This window comes from Myotis lucifugus, unplaced genomic scaffold, assembly GCF_000147115.1.
Source record: "Myotis lucifugus unplaced genomic scaffold, Myoluc2.0 scaffold_371, whole genome shotgun sequence".
Lineage (NCBI taxonomy): Eukaryota > Metazoa > Chordata > Mammalia > Chiroptera > Vespertilionidae > Myotis > Myotis lucifugus.
In genome coordinates, this window is record NW_005871419.1 from 681,170 (window position 1) to 700,958 (window position 19,789).

At 38.4% G+C, this 19,789-nt stretch overlaps 1 protein-coding gene across 3 annotated transcripts in view; it reads right to left on the reverse strand.

Annotated features, from left to right (window-relative positions):
- The window catches only part of ERCC6L2 (ERCC excision repair 6 like 2), a 112,308-nt gene that overhangs the window by 71,431 nt on the left and 21,088 nt on the right, over positions 1-19,789 (reverse strand). For all 3 annotated transcript variants that reach the window (XM_014466939.2, XM_023765035.1, XM_023765034.1), the window contains exons 5-9: positions 18,595-18,756; positions 17,988-18,195; positions 12,046-12,186; positions 7,523-7,636; positions 7,118-7,237 (exon numbers count right to left, since the gene is read on the reverse strand). In XM_014466939.2, the coding sequence (XP_014322425.1) occupies positions 7,118-7,237; positions 7,523-7,636; positions 12,046-12,186; positions 17,988-18,195; positions 18,595-18,756 (745 nt within the window). The remainder of the gene's footprint in view (positions 1-7,117; positions 7,238-7,522; positions 7,637-12,045; positions 12,187-17,987; positions 18,196-18,594; positions 18,757-19,789) is intronic.

Below are 19,789 nucleotides of genomic sequence, written 5' to 3' on the forward strand. Positions count from 1 at the left end.
AGGTGCCTCTGTGTTTTTTTGTAGCTTGAATGATCATTTCTTTCTATTGTTAATACTCCATTGTCTGGACAGACCCCAGTCTGCTTATCCATGTACCTACTACTGAAGGATATCTTTACTAGTATTGCTTGCAAGTTCTGGCAATTGTGAATAAAGTTGCTTTAAACATCTATAGCAGGCTCTTGTGTGACACTAAGTTTTTAACTCATTTGAGTAAATACCAATGAGTGTGATTGCTGGATCTTATGCTCAGAGTTTAATTAGCTTTATTAGAAAATGCAAACTGTCGCCCTAACCGGTTTGGCTCAGTGGATAGAGCATCGGCCTGTGGACTCAAGGGTCCCAGGTTCGATTCCGGTCAAGGGCATGTACCTTGGTTGCGGGCACATCCCCAGCGGGGAGTGTGCAGGAGGCAGCTGATCGATGTTTCTCTCTCATCAATGTTTCTAACTCTCTATCTCTCTCCCTTCCTCTCTGTAAAAAATCAATAAAATATATTAAAAAAAAAGAAGAAAGAAAATGCAAACTGTCTTCCAAAGTGGCTGTACCATTTTGCATTCTCATCAGCAACAAATGAGTCCCTATTGCTCATATGCTAGCATTTGGTATTGTCAATATGTGGGGTTCAGCCATTCAAATAGATATGTAGTGGTATCTCACTGTTGTTTTAATTTATAATTCTCTAATGACAATGACATTGAGCATCTTTGCATCTGCTTATTTGCCATCTGTATCTCTTCTGTGTGAGGTATCTGTTCAGGTCTTTTGCCCATTTTTTAATTGAATTGTTTTCTTATTGTTGAGTTTTAAGAGTTCTATGTATACTTTAGATACCAGTCTCTTATTGTTTTGCAAATATTTTCTCCCAGTCTGTGGCTTGACTTTTCATTCTCTTAAAGACATCAATATTTTAAATCAAGGATATATTGCACAGAAATCCACTCTGATTACTATTGCATTTTTTCAGGCATTCTTGAATATCTTACAGTAAAAACAAAAACAAGTAATAAGAAAAGCGAATGCTTTTGGACTGGAGGTCTTTATTAGGCTAGTTCAAAAAATAAAAACAGAGTCATTAACTAAATGAATAACTATAAACTAATATCCCTTTTAGAAATTTCATAAATGTCAGTGTAGTCACTATAGGTTGGAGTCTTAACAATACAGACCCAATGTTTTACCACTCACTTATTCTTTACAGACCAGGGCAATCCACCTAAAAAGGAATCTTAAATTTGGGGATATTCACAGCTAAGGAGTCTTGCTTCTAACTTTTCTCAAATTAGTCAGGCATAGAGATTAACACGACCCTTGTATGATTCCAGCAGCACTAAACTTGGTTTCCTAGTCTTTTGCCCCCACTCCCCACAGTAAGAGGCTTTGTGGCATTTCTCAAGGGAAAGAAAAATGAGGACTTTTATCAGGGTAATGAGTGCAATGTGTGACCATCCTCTTGAATAGTAGTTGAGGTCAACAGACCTTGACACTTAAGAGAAAGAGCTGGAATTCATGAGTGCAGCTTTGAGGCTATGAAGGTACAGTGGGCATTATGTCCACAAATAAATTGCACCTGCAGGCTAACCTATAAGAGAAATAGAATGAGGATATTTTATTACCTGAATTAAAGAAGTACATGCAACTTGGAGTTCTTAACCCCGTAGGCAATAATTCCATAATAAGCCTATAGGTTTTCAATCACTAAATCACCACATGAAGTTGTTAATCAAATGATGAAACACAGCCTTAAAAATATAACCCAGTCTCTTTCACAACACAAGTAAATTACATGCTTCCTTCCCATATAAACGCACCCAGCCTCCAGCAACAATTTATGCTTGGTTTTACCCTTTTAAAAGTCTTAATAAAATATAAATACAATAATTATCTTAATCAGACACTACTTTTCCTAATTATATAACTCTAATTAACAGTATGTTTTAAAGCATATATTTAATGGATATATAAGAAAGTGCAGAGCTATAAATTTTCATTTAATTTCAAAAGTAGTAACTTTTTAGTAGAGTCACAGTGAATAGCATTTAAATAAATAGCAATAGATAATGCAGTTTTCAATGAAGGCCATAATTTTTAGAAATAATCTACTGGCTTTAGTTATGGGAAAATTAGTATTCAGTCCTAAATTAATGGGGATTTCATATTTTTTTAATTTAAAATAATAAAAGTCAATAAAATTGGTGACAAAATAGATTTACCATTGTTAGAAAATACTATTTGAAATATATCTTATTAATCATAGAATATTCTCACCAGAACAAACATATATACACATATGTATTTTTTAAAGATTTTTTATTGCTTTTTAGAGAGGAAGGGAGAGGGAGAGAGAGCAAGAAACATCAATTTGAGAGTGAAACATCGATTGGCTGCCTCCTGCACGGCCCCTACCAGGGATAGAGGCCAAAACCTGGGCATATGCCACCCTGATCAGGAATTGAACTGGCACCGCTGCAGTGCATGGGGCAACACCCAACCAACTGAACCACACTGGCTAGGGCCAAACATATTTATTTTAAAAATACATAATTCTCAACAATGTGGATTGGGTATAGAGGGACATACCTCAACATAATAAAGCCCATATGTAACAATCCCACAGCTAACATGCTTAATGGTGAAAAACTGAAAGCTTATCTTCTAAAATCAGGAACAATATAAGAATGCCCACTCTTGCCTGGCTGGTATGGCTCAGTGGTTGAGCATCAACCTATGAACCAGGAGGTCACTGTTCAATTCCTGGGTTGCAGGTTCAATCCCCAGTAGGGGGCAAGCAGGAGGCAGCTGATCAATGATTTGCTCTCATCATTGATGCTTCTATCTCTCTGTCCCTTTTCCTTTCTCTCTGCAATCAATAAAAATATATATATATATTTTAAAAGAGAATGCCCAGTCTTGTCACTTTTTGTTGTTGTTGTTAACCCTCATTCATGGATATTTTTTCCATTGATTTTTTTTTAGAGAGAATGGAAGGGAGGGAGGACATTAGGGAGGGAAGGAAAGAGAGGAAGAGAGAAAGTTAGGGAGACACATTGATTGGTTACCTCCTGCACATACCGACCAGGGACCCAAACGACCCTGCAACTCAGGTAGCCCCCTTGACCAGGAATCAAACCTGCTACCTTTAGGTGCATGGGCCGAAGCTCTAACCACTTAGAAACACTGGCCAAGGCACTCTTGCCACTTTTGTTCAATATAATACTAACCATCCTAGCCAGAACAATTAGGAAAAAGGAGGAGGAGGGGGAGGGGGAAAGAAAAGAAAAAAGAATAAAGGGCATCCAAATTAGAAAAAAGCAAAACTACCTCTATTTTTAGACTACATATTATATATAGGAAAACCCTGAAGACTCAACAAAAAATCAAAAGCTGTTAGAACTAACATACAAATTCAGTATACAGGGGTGGGCAAAGGTAGGTTTACAACTGTTCATTTGGAAAATAATACAATCATTTATAAATAATAATACAAGAATAGACTCTGTTTCACATACCCTTAACTGTAAACCTACTTTTGCCCCACCCTGTGTTGCAGGAAAAAAATCAATATACAAAAATCAGTTGCATTTCTATACACTAATAGGAACTATCAGAAAAAGAAATTAAGAAAACAATCCCATTTTCAACTGCATCAAAAATAATAAAATACCTAGGAATAAATTAACCAAGGAGATGAAAAAGACATGTACTCTGAAAACTTTAAGTCATGATGCAAGAAATTGAAGGCGAAACAATAAATGGAAAGATGTTCTGTGCTCATGGATTAAATTAATGTTGCTAAAATGTTCAAACTACCTGAAGCTGTCTACAGATTCAATGTAATCCCTATCAAAATTCCAATGGCATTTTTCACAGAAATAGAACAATCCTAAAATTTGAATGGAAGCACAAAAGACCCAAATAGCCAGAGCAATCTTGAGAAAGAACAAAGCTGAAGGCATCACACTTTCTGATTTCAAATTATATTACAGAACAATAATAATCAAAACAGTATAGTATTGGCATAAAAGCAGATACACAGATCAATGGAACAGAATAGAGAGCCCAGAAATGAAATCATACATATATGGCCAATTAATTTACAACAAAGCAGGCAAGAATTTAAAATGGGGAAAGGGCAGTCTCTTAAAAACTAGACAGTCATATGCAAAAGAATAAAATGAATCTCAAAAAGATATCAACACCCCCATGTTCACTGCAGCACTATTTACAAAAGCCAAGACATGGAAACAACATAAATGTCTGTCAATAGATGAACGGATAAAGAAGATGTGATATACACACACACACACTAGAGGCCCGGTGCACAAAAATTTGTGCACTCGGGGGTGTCCCTCAGCCCGGCCTGTGCCCTCTCGCAGTCTGGGACCCCTTGGGGGATGAACACCTGCTGGCTTAGGCACACTCCCCAGGGGATCGGGCCTAAGCTGGCATTCAGACATCCCTCTGGCAGCCCAGGAGCTCTCAGGGGATGTCCACTTGCCAGCGGGGACCAGGCCTAAGCTGCAGTAGGACATCCTTAGCGCTGCTGAGGAGGTGGGAGAGGCTCCCGCCATCACTGCTGTGCTGGCAGCCGTCAGCCTGGTTTGTGGCTGAGCAGAGCTCCCGCTGTGGGAGCACACTGACCACCAGGGGGCAGCTCCTGCATTGAGCGTCTGCCCCCTGGTGGTCAGTGTGTGTCATAGTGACTAGTCATTCCTAGTCGTTCTGCTGTTAGGGTCAATTTGCATATTACCCTTTTATTATATGCCTGGTGCATGGGTGGGGGCTGGCTGGTTTGCCCTGAAGGGTGTCCCGGATCAGGGTGGGGGTCCAGCTGGGGTGCCTGACCAGCCTGGGTGAGGGGCTGAGGGCCGTTTTCAGACTGGCCACACCCTTTTTAGGGTAGGGTCCCTGCTGGAGTGCCTGGCCAGCATGGGTGAGGGGCTGAGGGCCATTTTCAGGTTGGCCACACCACCTTCAGGGAGGGGGTTCATGCTGGGGTGCCTGGCCACCCTGGGTGAGGGGCTGAGGGCTGTTTTCAGGCTGCCAAGCCCCCCAGCGGGGACCCTCACCCCATGAGGGTGTGGCCAGCCTGGGTGAGGGGCTGATGGCTGTTTGCAGGCTGGCCACAGCCCCTTCAGGGTGGGGTCCCCGCTGGGTGCTGGCCAGCCTGGGTGAGGGGCTGATGACTGTTTGCAGGCTGGCCACAGCCCCTTCAGGGTGGAGGCCCCCTGGGGTGCCTGGCCAGCCTGGGTGAGGGGCTGATGGCTGTTTGCAGGCTGGCCACGGCCCCCAGCCACCTAAGCTCCCAGTGGAAGCTGGCAGGAAGCAGGTATCTGTGGTTTATTTATCTTCCATAATTGAAACTTTGTTGCCTTTAGCGGAGGCCACAGCCGGCCAGGGCAGGCGGGAAGCTTGGCTTCCTCCATCGCTGGGGCAATCAAGCCTCCTGCTTACTCCAGCTCCGTGGCTGCTGGCTGCCATCTTGGTTGGGTTAATTTGCATATAGTCTCTCTGATTGGCTGGTGGGTGTTGCTTGGGGCGTAGTGAAGGTACTGTCAATTTGTATTTTTCTCTTGTATTAGATACACACACACACACACACACACACACACATATACATATATACGATAAAATATTATTCAGCCACAAAAAAGACAGCAATCCTGTCATTTGAGACAACATAGATAGACCTTGAGGGAATTATGTGAAGTGAAATAAGTCAGACAAAGACAAATAGCATATGATCTCACTTACATGTGGAATCTTAAAACAAAACAAAACATCAAACTCGTAGGTATAGAGAACAGATTAGTGGTCCCAAAGGCAGGGGGTATGGAACAGATGAAATGGGTGAAGGTAGTCAAAGAATACACGCTTCTCTAAGATAAGTAAGTCCTGGGGAAATATTGTACATCATAGTATCTGTAGTTAACAATACCATACTGTATATTTAGGAGGGAATAGATTTTAAAAGTTCTTATCACAAGAAAAGAATTGTACTTATGTGAGGTGATGGATGTTAACTAGACTTATTGTGGTGTGGTAATCATTTCAAAATATTTGCATTTATCAAATCATTATGTTGCATACATAAATTAATACAATGTTACAGTCAATTATATCTTAGTTAAAAAAAAAACACTCACAAGGTTTTAAGGTAATCTTCCTAGTTTACATATTATACCACTGAAATTAGAGATCCAGGCAAACTAAACTAGGTGAACTTATGTAGATTAACTGCTAAAAATATTTCCAGGATTTCAAAGAAAAAAAACCCTACCTTCATTACTTCCTTTTTATTTTTATGCCAAAAGAAATAACTTACTTTTTGCTAATTAAAACATAAAGTTGGAAATCATTCTGTAAAAATCTTTGAATCCATAAATAAAGATTCTCGATAGTTATGAAGGGGTTAAACAATTGAATTCTGCTACAGGAGGCTAGAAACTATCAGTATTTCATGCATCCGTGACAGGCAATGCCCAGAGGACTGGGTCATGGTTGGGAAACCTGGCTTTACTTTTGAGACCCTCCCTCAGTAATTCCTTACCAAGAGCACACCTCCAGGTCAGTTTCCCAGTCTACAACAATGCTCCCTTGCACAAATGAGATACAGCACCTTGCAATTTAGGTTGGCAAGTAAAATCAAGAGACAGGAAATTCAGTCTAGAATAAAGGCCTTGAAAACCCTTAGAGTTCTCATAGAGAACAAAGAGAACTCTTCAAGAAGCTTCTTTCTCTTATTCTGAGCTCCCACCTATTTTCATCCTCCCATTTGGCATTACCATTTACAGATCTGGTAAATTACCTCCTTAAAAATTTGAAGACAAATTATTATACATGTGGCAACAGCATACATTTTTAAGAGGATATGAATCCAATACAATAGTAAAGTTTGAAGTATATTTAATAAAACTACTTCTAATTGAGAACACACCAGATGCAGGTTCATAGTGAGCTACTAAATACACATACAACTAGACCATTTGTCTGAGGCCACCATCTCTTCTGAATGACTGGGCATCTGTTCTGATTAGCTGGTGTCCCTGTCATACCATTTGATAAATATTTTGTATATCATCCTTGTGTATATGAAAACTGAGAGAAGAGCACTTACCTTCATTTTTCCACTGTATTTTGGGTCAGAAAGTGTTTCAAAGGCTGCATCTTTGCTTTTCTGCACAAAATCTGGGAATCTGGAAAATACCTGGTCACATATCCTTCTGATGAGTGTTTCCTTAAAAGGAAGAGGTAGATGAAGAGAAATATCAACTTAACACATTTAAACCTGTATAAATTGAATATAAAATTTGAAGAAAGACTTATTTAACTTGTTTAAAATTTCTCACTTTGATTAAAAACTTAAGTGCATATACTTCTTTGGCACATAATTTAAAAATGAGCAAGTCAGTTTCCTCTTAAATTTCATACAAAAATAAAGATATTTGGTTGGAAATTTCATATAAAATATAAAGTATTTATATCAGATAGCATCACAGACATTTTAAAAGGCAAACCAAACCTGCTGTTTGGAGGTGCTAGCAGCCTGCAGTAGTGAGACGTGGTTAGCTACCTTCTGAAGGACTGCAAGGTAGCTGAAATACAAGGTTTTCACTGTTTCACCATGTGAATTGGTCTGCAACCAGAGAAACACAGAAAATAAAAACAAGCAAAAGACTAATGTGACTATGTAACTACATCACAAAATATATCACTTACAATATTTATTATTGGGTTACTATTGGCACAATATATTCTGAGAAAATGATGGTCAATTATTTATACAAAATATACATAAATCGCTAATGTGGAATCATACTTTTGGTGAATCACAACAGTGATTTTTTTAAAAAAATTGATTGTAGAGAGGCAGACAGAGAGAGAGAGAGAGAGAGAGAGAGAGAAACATCTATATGAGAGAGAAACATTGATCAGTTATCTCTCATATGGGCCCCAGTTGGGGATTGAACCCACAACCTGGGTATGTGCCCTGACCAGGAATCGAACTCACCACCTTTTGGTGTATGGGATGACACTCTATAAAACAATACAGTGATATTTTTAACAAAAGAGGGGAGAATGACCTCATTCTAGAAAGTATTTATCCTCCTGATATAGTCATAAAAATGCTGCTGTAAGAGATAATAAAACTATAGGGTAAGGTGGCAGTGCTGTATAGACCAGCGGTCACAAACCGGTGCTCCATGGACCACTGGTGGTCTGTGAGATCCAAAAGGTTGGCGACCGCTGGTATAGACCCCTTTACTCTCGCCTCTCATTTATATTGCAAGGTTTCCTAGGAATCTGAGCTATAACAAAAAAACTGAAGTGGTTAAAAACAGCAAAATGAGAGATTACAATAAATATCAATCTAGATAAATATTTATCTAGGTCCCTCTATGTATGAAGTTATGTGACAGGTAACTTGATAATAAAATAGAGGTGAAAAAGAGGCAGGAAATATAGATAGAAGGTAAAAAAATATGTTTCTAAATAAAACTAAAATACTTTCTATATTATACACTATTTCTATTAAAAAAATACTACATCTCACATCAGAATAAGGTTTTAAGCCTGTAATGAAACAGTAAGTTTACTATTAGTGGATAATAGATTTCCTGAAAATGAAGTAAGATTTTAAGATGAAAGTAGAATATTTCCCAATGAAAGCTAAAAAGGAGGATATCAAATTGAAGCTACTTTCAAACACTAGCTTTTAAAAAATATATTTGAATCTTGTATTTTGCTGTGATCACTATTTGATATTATAAAATACTAGTAACCCGTTGCACGAAATTCGTGCACATTAAAAGGGAATTAATTAGAGGAAATATTTTAATATTGCTATTTGCCCTTTCTCTATAAGTGTGAGAGATGAAAGGAAATTACTAAAATGTATATGAAAATAATATATAAATGTATTAATAAGTAAACAGTAACAAAAGGATATAACAACAGAGGCGTGATATAAAAACGACAAAAACATGATATGAAAACAACAAAAACATGACATAAAAACAACAAAAACATGATATAAAAACAACAGTGATGCAAACAATGACTGATAAATTGATTAAACTTATTCTAATATCTCCCTGTACACCACATTGAGTAAAAACACTTTCAGAGTGCTTGACTAATTTCCCTTGTACTGAAGTATTTAGAACTTTAACTTTAACGTCACATGCTCTTCGAACTCGAGAGAAAGTAACATATAACTGACCATGTGTGAAAACAGGTTCAGGTAGGAATATGCCTACTCTGTCTAGAGCAGTGGTTCTCAACCTTCCTAATGCCGTGACCCTTTAATACAGTTCCTCATGTTGTGGTGACCCCCAATTTCATTGTTACAAATTGAACATAATTAAAGCATAGTGATTAATCACAAAAACAATATGTAATTATATATGTGTTTTCCAATGGTCTTAGGCAACCCCTGTGAAAGGGTCGTTCGACCCCCAAAGCGTCGTGACCCACAGGTTGAGAACCGCTGGTCTAGAGTTTGTCCTTGTGATTTATTAAGTCATCACAAATGCTGGCATCACAGGAAACTGTCGTTGAATCAATTTAAATGGGAGGCCAGTGTCAGATGAGACAAATTAATTCTTGGAATCAGAACAACCTCTCCCTCTGCAGATCCTGTTAATACTTCAGCTCCCATAATGTTAGGTCGTAATCTTTTGATAATAAATCTGGTACCATTACAAAGACCCCATTTACTATTGAGATTTCTCAATAGCATGATGATTGCACCCACTTTCAATTTTAATTATGACACAGCATTCCCAAAGGATTAATACTATTAAGAAATTCGATGGGAAAATTTTCCTTTTCAGCATCATCTGTGGAATCAATGGAATCATTACTCAAATATATGTGAAAATCTCCATCGAGTATATCCAAAATTTCTTCATTTACTTTTTTTTTATAAGATTTTTTAAAAAATATATATTTTATTGATTTTTTACAGAGAGGAAGGGAGAGGGATAGAGAGTTAGAAACATTGATGAGAGAGAAGCATCGATTAGCCGCCTCCTGCACACCCCCTACTGGGGATGTGCCTGCAACCAAGGTACATGCCCTTGACCGGAATTGAACCCGGGACTCTTCAGTCCCCAGGCTGACGCTCTACCCAGTGAGCCAAACTGGCCAGGGCTTCATTTACTTTTTGAACGTGCTCATTTTTTGGGCAAAGAATTGCACGTTTAGATATATTTTTAATATTATCTATAGATATAGTATTTCCAAAGGTAGCTTCAATAATAGATCCATTACAAATCATTTCAAAGGGGATTTCAATAATGCCCATTCCTAAATGAAAACTGCTATCAAGTTTGCCATCTCCAAGTTTTACTAACCATTCATTATAAGCAGAATCCTCTGATCTCATATTTGTTGTAAGAGACAACTTTCTGAAACATCCCCAAACATTGCAGTACTTTAAACTCGTTTGTACTATGGCCGATTGCATAGTATGAGTTACAATACTGAGACATTGTTGAAAATTCCCTCCAAGAAGAACTTTCCCACTAAATACAACATTCAAATTTCTCTTAGTAATCTGTCTATGGCGTTTATAGCATGACTGGATGCCATGGTGCATTCATCAATAATGAGAAGTTGGGCCTTTTTAATAGTTTAGCAACTTCACTGTTTATATCGAGTCTAGAAATTGAAGTTTCATTTAGTGGAATGGGTAATTTATATTGGGAATGAAAGGTGCTTCCACCGAGAAGTAAATTTGCAGCAATTCCTGTAGACGCTCTGGGTAAAACAGTACTACCATGACCTCTAATATAATGTATTAAAACTTTATAAAGATATGCCTCCATGCTCCGATGGCTGGTTCCTGCCTCAAACCTCACCCTTACTGGAAACAGCTCAGGGAGGGCGCAGCTGTTGCTAAGAGGACTCAGGACTCAGTGCGGCCATGCTCCGAGGGCGGTTTCCTGCCTCAAACCTCGCTGCCCTCATGGGAAACAGCTCGGGGAGGATGCAGCCATTTCCAAGACGACCCCTGCAGGACTGACTTCCTTCCCGTTGGTCGAGCCCAGGGTTTTTATATAAATAGATTTTTTAAAGCTATTCCTTTTTATTAACTTATTAGAGGCCCGGTGCATGGATTCGTGCACTGGTGGGGTCCCTTGGCCTGGCCTGCGCCCTCTCGCAATCCGGGACCCTCGGGGATGTCAGAGGCCTGGTGCACGGATTCGGCCCGATCCCTGCAGGCCAGGCCGAGGGACTCCACCGGTGCACAAATCCATGCACTGGGCCTCTAGTATGCATATAAGATCTTTGGTTAATCTCTTCCTACCCTCCCCCCTATCCCCTTCCCTCTGAGATTCATCAGTCTGTTCCATGTTTCCATGCCTGTGCGTTGAGCATCTGCCCCCTGGTGGTCAGTGCGTGTCATAGCTACGGGTCGAACAGTCGGACATTTAGCATATTAGCCTTTTATATATATAGACTAGAGGCCCAGTGCACAAAATCGTGCATGGGTAGGGTCCCTAGTCCTGGCTGGCGATCAGGGCCAATCTGTGGGGCTACCAGCGGAGCAATCAGGGGGCCACCGCTGGCACCTGCCTTGGTTGGCCTGGCGCCACCTGCTCGCTGGCCCCACCCCCCACCGGTTGCCTCCCTCCCAGGGCAACCGGCAGGGCAATCAGGGGGCACCGACTGGCTCCCGCCTTGGCCAGCCTGGCACTGCCCACTCACCAGCCCCACCTCCAATAGCCCCACTGCCGCTACCGGTAGCCTCCCTCTACGGAGTGACCATCGGGGCGATAGGGGGGCCCCTGCTGGCACCTGCCTTGGCTGGCCTGGAGCCTGCAAGCTGGGGGAAGCTCCTGCGTTGAGTGTCTTCCCCCTGGTGGTCAGTGAGTTCATTGCAATTGGTCGTTCCGCCGTTGGATCGATTTGCATATTAGGCTTTAATTATATAGGATGGCTTCTAAAGTAAAGAAATGTCTGAGGAAAGCTGCTACTTACAATAGAGTACTATGTAATCAAAAAAGGATAGTAAAGATATCAAACTGAAATGCTTGCCTTATAACAACAATTTCTCCTTTTTCGACCACTGCTGCAGGTACATGGCTCAGAAGATCGAAGTATCAAAGTCACATCTTCTGTTTCTAATACTGTCTGGTAGACAGCTTTCTGAAAATCTGTCAGAGAACAATACACCATCTACCAAGAAAAACACAAGGTAATTATTAGTATTTTTTTTATAGCAATAATAATCACAATGCACATAAAATTTCATAGATTACAATAGTGAAAATTGCACATAAACCATGTTTTTTTCTAGATACATGATTATGACAATTTCTCCAATTCTCCCAAATTCTTTATTAGCACCCTACCCTAACTATACGAATTATAATTTTATTTTAAAATAAACCTCCAAGAATTTGTTTTTTAATTAAAAGAAATCAAAATGTGAAAAAAACAACTTGTGAGATTTCCTTATACAGTCAAATCTCGTTTCTCCAATGTCTCCCATCTCAAACAATTTGGTTCTCCACCAAGTTGTTCATAGAAAAAATGTCTCAGTTGTTGACCAAAACTTCAGTTTTCAACCTGACAACCCTTCCTGCTGATACCTCAGCATGACAAAAAGCATCTCTCAGGCTATAAGTAAACAAAAGACAGAAAGCTTTTGTTGCTGGCAGAAATGGAAGATTAGCACAATTTTAAAACATAAAGAGGCATCAAAAATGCTAATGTTGCTAAGGGTGTGAAAGTGCTCACAAAATCAACAATCACAGGCAAATGAATAGGCAGAAAAACTGTTGCTGATTGGATAAACTAAAAGTAGCAGGTGACAGCATTTCAGAGGCAGTGATATATGAAAAATTCACTTAAGGCTAGTAGTGTGGTCTGATAAACTTAAGAAAAGAAGTCTGTATTTATAAACAGTATATTAGACATGTACTGTATATAAGAAAGGTAAAAACAGGGAATCATTTGCGGGTCTGGAATGGGTTGATTCAACTTACATTATTTCTAATGGGGAAAAATGATTCAGTTTTCAAACAAATTAGCACCCTACCCTAAACTATACAAATTATAACTTTATTTTAAAATAAACCTCCAAGAGTTTGTTTTTTAATTAAAAGAAATCAAAATGTGAAAGCTTCTCGAACAGCCTTCCAGAACAAATTAAGTTCCAGAACCTAGGTTCTACTGTATAGGGTGGGGCAAAAGTAGTTTTATAGTTGTGAGTATGCAAAATAGTTTGTTCTTGTATTATTATTTATTAATTACTGTATTATTTTCCATATGAACAATGTAAACCTACTTTTACCTCACCATGTAGGGTTCTAAATGATCAGCCTATCATGCAAATAAATGATTAAAATTTAGGTCAATAAAAAAACTAGATAAGAAACAATGGAAAATTTTAGAACAATGGCATGAATTATAATTACCAAATTACTTGGAAAACTTAGAAAAATATAAAAAACTTCATATTACTGAAAACAAGCTAAAGTATTTGTATTTAATATCTTCATATAAATCCATAATATTAGTAATAATAAAAGTAAATACCCATGAAAGCAACTATAAGTTGCTATTTTGTGTCCAAATTAAAAAAGAAAAAAAATATAAAATAATGCCATAAGGTGCAGGAGATACAATTTACCTTCTATTTCTAGTAGCACTGGAAATTGGTAAAATTCTTCTAGCTATAGCTTATGTAAATAGGGTCATAAAACTAAAGACACCCATAATAGAACTTTGAGCAATATGAATAACTAGAGGCCTGGTGCACGAAATTCGTGCACTTGGGGGGAGGGGGTAGTACCTCAGCCTGGCCTGTACCCTCTCACAGTCTGGGAGCCCCGAGATCGATCACCCCAAAGAGGCCCACCCAGCCAGGGCTCCATGATGGATTGCCCCAAAGAGGTAGGTCCTGCCCACGCGGCTGGGGCTCCATGATCGATTGCCGCACAGGGGGTGGCCTGGGCCTCCCTCTCTGGGGCGATTGTGGAGCCCCCCCACCATAGATCGCCCTGCCGGCTGGTGGTCTGGGCCTCCCTCTTTGGGGTGATCGATTGCGGAGCCCCCCCCATCGATCGCCCCACAGAAGGTAGCCTGGGCCTTCCTCTGCGGGGCAATTTTGGGGCGATGGCGGGGGGCCCCGCTGACCAATCGCATCGTACCCATCTTGGCTGGCCTGGAGCCAGTGCGTGTCATAGCATGGTCGTCCAGAAGGTTGTCCAGTCATTCTGCTGTTCAGTCGTTCGGTCAGTTTGCATATTATGTCTTTATTATTATAGACTAGAGGCCCAAAGCATGAAATTCGTGCTAGGGGCTTGGCCCTTGCAGCCCCAGCTGCCTCGCAGCCCCACACCCCACCCACTGGTCATTCCAGAAGGTTGTTCCATTAGGTCGTTCCACCATCCGCTCTAATTAGCATATTAGCTCTTTATTACATAGGATAGGGAAAAGTCATCCTATATAATAAAAGCCCAGCAACCGAAATGGCGGAAAAACTAGAGACCAGAACAACCACGACCCTCACCTAGGCTGGCAGCCCCCCCAGCGAGCGGTTAGGGGCAATCAGACAGGCAGGTGAGCAATTAGGGGCGATCAGGGAGACAGGCAGAGTGCTTAGGGGCAATCAGGCAGGCAGAGGTGGTTAGGGGTGGTCAGGCAGGCAGGCAGAAGGGTTAGGGGCGATCAGGCAGGCAGGCGAGAGGTTAGGGGCAATCAGGCAGGCAGGCGAGCAGTTAGGGGCCAGTGGTCCTGGATTGCGAGAGGGATGTCCGACTGCCGGTGTAGGCCTGATCCACAGGGATCCGCAGGGATTGGGTCTAAATCGGCAGTCAGACAGCCCCCAAGGGATCTCAGATTTCAAGAGGGTGCAGGCCGGGCTGAGGGAACCCCCCCATGCATGAATTTCGTGCACCGGGCCTCAGTTTTTTATAAATATTTATATGTGTATATCACACTACAATAGAATATTACCATAAAAATAAGACAAAAATGTGCATCTGAGCAAATACAGGAATGTCCGTATAAAACAGTGCTAGATTTAAAAATACTATACATAAAATATTAGCTATATCTTGACTCTACTTGAATACAAAGGTACATATAAGAATGAAGAGAATACAAAAAGAAGGTGGGGAGTCAATGATTAAGATGTGGAGGGAATTTTGAGTTATTATTTTTCCCAGTTTTGTTGACATATAACATTGTGTAAGTTTAAGGTGTATAATGTAATAACTTCATACATATTCATATTACAAACTTATTACAACAATAAGGTTAGTTAACACATCCATTACTTCACATAATGGTGTTTTAATATTTTTTGTTAGAACATTTAAAATATATTTTCTTGGCAACTTTTGATTATAGACTATAGAACAGTTAACAAAAGTCATGATATTATGCATTAAATCCCCAAAACTTATTCATCTTATGAAAGTTTGTATCCTTTGACTAATATTTCTCCATTTTTCCTGACCCTTAGCCCCTGGCAACTACCATTCTACTCTTTTTCTAATAGTGTGGCTTTTTAAAAGAAATATTCTACATATAAGAGAGAACATACAATATTTTCTTTCTCTGAATTATTTCATTTAGCATAATGTCTTCAAGATCCATCCATGTTGTCACAAATGACAGATTTCCTTCCTTTTTATGGCTGAATAATGTTCCATATCTAAATCGATGTATCACAAATTCTTTATCCATTCATCTGTCAACAGACAGGTTGTTTCCATGTCTTCACTACTGTGAATGATGTAGCAATGAACATGGAAGTTCTGTCCCTATGAGGGCAATTTCTTTTCCTTTGGATATATAATCAGAAGTGGGACTTGCTGGACCATATGGTAGTTCTAGTTTTAATTTGGGGGGTAACTACCATACTGTTTTCCATAGTAGTTCTGCCAATTTATATCCCTACAAAGAGTGCACCAGTGCTCCCTTTTCTTCACATCATTGCCGACACTGTTATCACTTGTCTTTTTGGTAATTGCCACTCTAACTAGCATCAAGTAATGCCAGAATTGTGGTTTTGCTTTGCATTTCCCTAATGATTAGTGGTATTGAGCATCTTTTCATAAACCTGTTGGCCATTTGTATGTCTTCTTTGGGAAAATGTCTATTCAGATCAGGTCAATATTTAATCAGGTTATTATTGTTGCAATTGAATTAAGTCTCTTATATATTTTGGTTATTAACTTACCAGATAGATGGTTTGCAAATATTATCTCCTATTCCGTAGGTTGCCTCTTCATTCTGATTGTTTCTTTTACTATACAAAAGTACTTAGTTTGACAGTCTCACTTGTTAATTTTTGCTTTTGTTGCTTGTGCTTTTGGTGTCGTATAAAAAAAATCACCTCCAAGACCAATGTCAAGGAGCTCTTTCCCTATGTTTTCTTCTAGGAGTTTTATGGTTTCAGGTCTTATATTTAAGTCTTCAATCATTTCAAGTTAATTATTTGCAAGTGGTGTAAATAGGACTTAGTTTCATTCTATCACATGTGAATACCCAATTTTCCCAAAATATTTATTAAAAGACTACCTTTCTCCACTGAATATTCTTGGCTCCATTGTCAAACATTAGTTGACTGTGGCTTTGTAGTATAGTTTGAAATCATTTTAACAATATTAATTCTTCCAATCCACAAACATGATATATCTTTCCATTTATTTGTGTCTTCTTCGATTTCTTTAATCAATGTCTCATAGATTTTAGTGTACAGGTCTTTCACCTCTTTGGTTAAACTTATTCCTAAGTCTTTTATTGTTGAGTTGGTGTGATTAAAACATGTAGTAACATTTACTGAACACTTCTTACATATCACACATTTTAGAGCAACCACATGAGGCAGGCACTGTTCTCATCATTCCCATGTACCAGATAAAGAAACCAAGGTTGGAAAGACTTAGCAAGGTCACAAAACTCGTAAGTCAGGGAGTAAGGATTCAAACCTATGATATTTTATTTCAAAGCCCAATCTCTAAACTTCTATGCACAACTTTCTTTTCATAGTTTTATGGTATTGTTCTTACTAGATAGACAACTGACAACTAAATAATATATATTAAAATGCACAAAACATTTTTAAAAAGTGGAGGTTCATGAAGTTTTCCAATTAAATAACATTTGCTTGAGGTAAAAAGTCAAATGTTATATCAATTTCCCCAACTTGTAAATCAGTATCATATTTTTCTTTCAATTCTATCTTTTTAAGGTAATAATCAACAGGATATCTTAAGACTAAATAAAGGGTATTTGTTAGAATTGCCCTTATTTGAGACAACATTAGTTAGATTTAGTTCATAGCAATTTATAGAACCTTTATTGCATTGTCTGAGCTAGAAGATCCACACAATTAAAAACCATAAAAGAGAACTACTATATTAAAAAAAAATCCTCTTAAAGTCAACTCCTCAAATTATCTTAAACAATTAATATAATTGTACTTTTTCTACAAAGTTGTAAAATTAGGTTAGTTGTGTCACTAAAAATAGCATTTTATAATAAACAAATGTATAATAACAAAAAGTTTTTAACTATTTTGGTCTTGTAGCTAGAGTTAAGGTACCCAAGAATATACTGAATTATAGATAGTAGACATTGTAGGAATTACAAAATATGAACAGAAAACACATTAGGGAGAGAAGCTCTTCTTTCTTCATTGAGGAAGAATTATATAAAAAGTATTTTTGTTCTAAATAAGAGAAATTAGTTCAATGTATAGTAATAATACACCTGTTAGCTGACAGGTTAGTAAAGTTAGTAAGGAAAATGATTGGGCTCAATGAATGTTTTCTGAAACTCTACATAAAGCAATTTTTTTCACACCATATAAAAAGCAAAAATTACATTAAAAATTATAATAGCTTTCCTCTTAAAATAATTTAAAAAAAACACACTCATGTAAAACTTTAGACAATAAATTATTTTAAAAAGCACACACACAATTAGAAATTAATAATATATTCAAATGCAGTTCTCACCCGGTCTTCCTTCTTAGGCAACTGATCCTTGATTAGAGTCTTGGTACGCCTGAGAAACCATCCAGACATCTTTTTTGCAAGCCGTTGCATGGCCTTTCGGCCAGTAGCTAGTTCTCTTTTTGTTGCTGTGTGTCTCTGACCATGTTCTACTGGATCAGAAAACTGCTTCTTGAAGTGGATCCTGCTACCTAAAAGTCCTGGCACAGCCCTTCGTAAAGGCAATAAGAAAAATATCAGTGCTTTATTAAATTATCTAGAAGGAAAGACATTGGCTTATTTTTGCTTCTAAGAAATAGAGTAAGTCACTTGTTTGTAACGACAGCAATAACAAAAGGCAAGTAACAGTCTTTATGAGTTTTTCAGTAAATAACTGTAATATGATGATAAACTGGTAAATTAGTTCAGACATTTATTTCAGGAACCAAGAATAATATATAAAGATAGGTTTTCATGGGACTCTATTCTGTATACTATGTTTGGGATCAAATACTTCTGTAAACAAATAATTGTGATTTTTTCCCCCCAGAAGCTAGTAATTTGCAAACAAGATAACATTAAGGTAAGAAGTATTAAATAATTTTCCAAAACATAAAGTGTTTTCACTCACCAGTCCATAACACACCACAGTTCTTTCATGTTGTTCTGAAGAATGGTTCCAGTGAGGCCAATGCGAACATTACACTTTAAAGCTTTCATAACTTCTGTTACTCTAGCCTTTGGATTCTTGATTCTATGAGCTTCATCCACAATAACAGCTGACCATTCCAAACTATTAAGTGAAAAAAAAAAAGGGGGGGGGGAGGTTGGGAAAATGTCCCTTGCTTAGCTTATATAATTTTTAGAAAGCAGCTTTCTCTATCAAAATTTTGGAATTTTTCCCCTCTTTATTCTTTGATGATCCCAAACAATCTCACCTAGTTAGTTAAACGGTCACAGGTTTGGACAGCCCATGAAAATAAAATGCATATGGAGACAAAAAGATATAGAGATTCTGTGTAATGATGGTGGAATAAAAAAACACTCATTTTCACATCACTAAAATGACAAAATGAAATTTTAAAGTAATAAACAAGAGAAATAAATATAAAATATAGGAAGCAATACTGATAATGTTAAATCTGAATGAAAAAATCAAAATAAACTCATGTCTTTAAAAGTTGTATTATATAGCTTTATCTGCTAAAAAGGTTTAGAATCAATTGTTACCCAGCAGCAATGCGCACCTATAGCAGTCAACCCACTAAAAGGAACCAGAGCCCCGGAGAAACGGTTGATTTCAAGTGTGCAGTAGGGGAAATAATGAAGAACCAGAAAGCACAGATGTCCAAAGACATCTCCCAAGGATCCAGGCTAATCGGAAATGTGAGCATCATTAAGAATGGCTATGACGGAGTATAAAACACTGAATAAGTAAAACCCAGGAAGTTCTATGGAAGAAAAATAATTTGGGCTTTTACCTCTGAGGGGAACCAAAGTTTTGCCACCTAAAGTATGCCTTTGGGATATTGATTTTAAACTGATTATTAAGAAACAAAATACTTAGAAGAACACATGACCCTCCCCTTTCCTGCCTAAAGGAATTCAGATAGAAAAACCACTTCAGGAAGGGAATCTTCTTAGCATATTCACCTTAGCATAATCATCTTAGCACACACAGAGCAGATATGACCACCAGGGAGGATCCAACAAAACTCTGTTTGCCAAATTCCCTGTGTCCGTGTGGCCCAGACAACATTTGTTTACCAAATTTGCTATTTCTTGTCTCCCTGTAAATTACCTACTTTCCCTCTGAAATCCCAGCC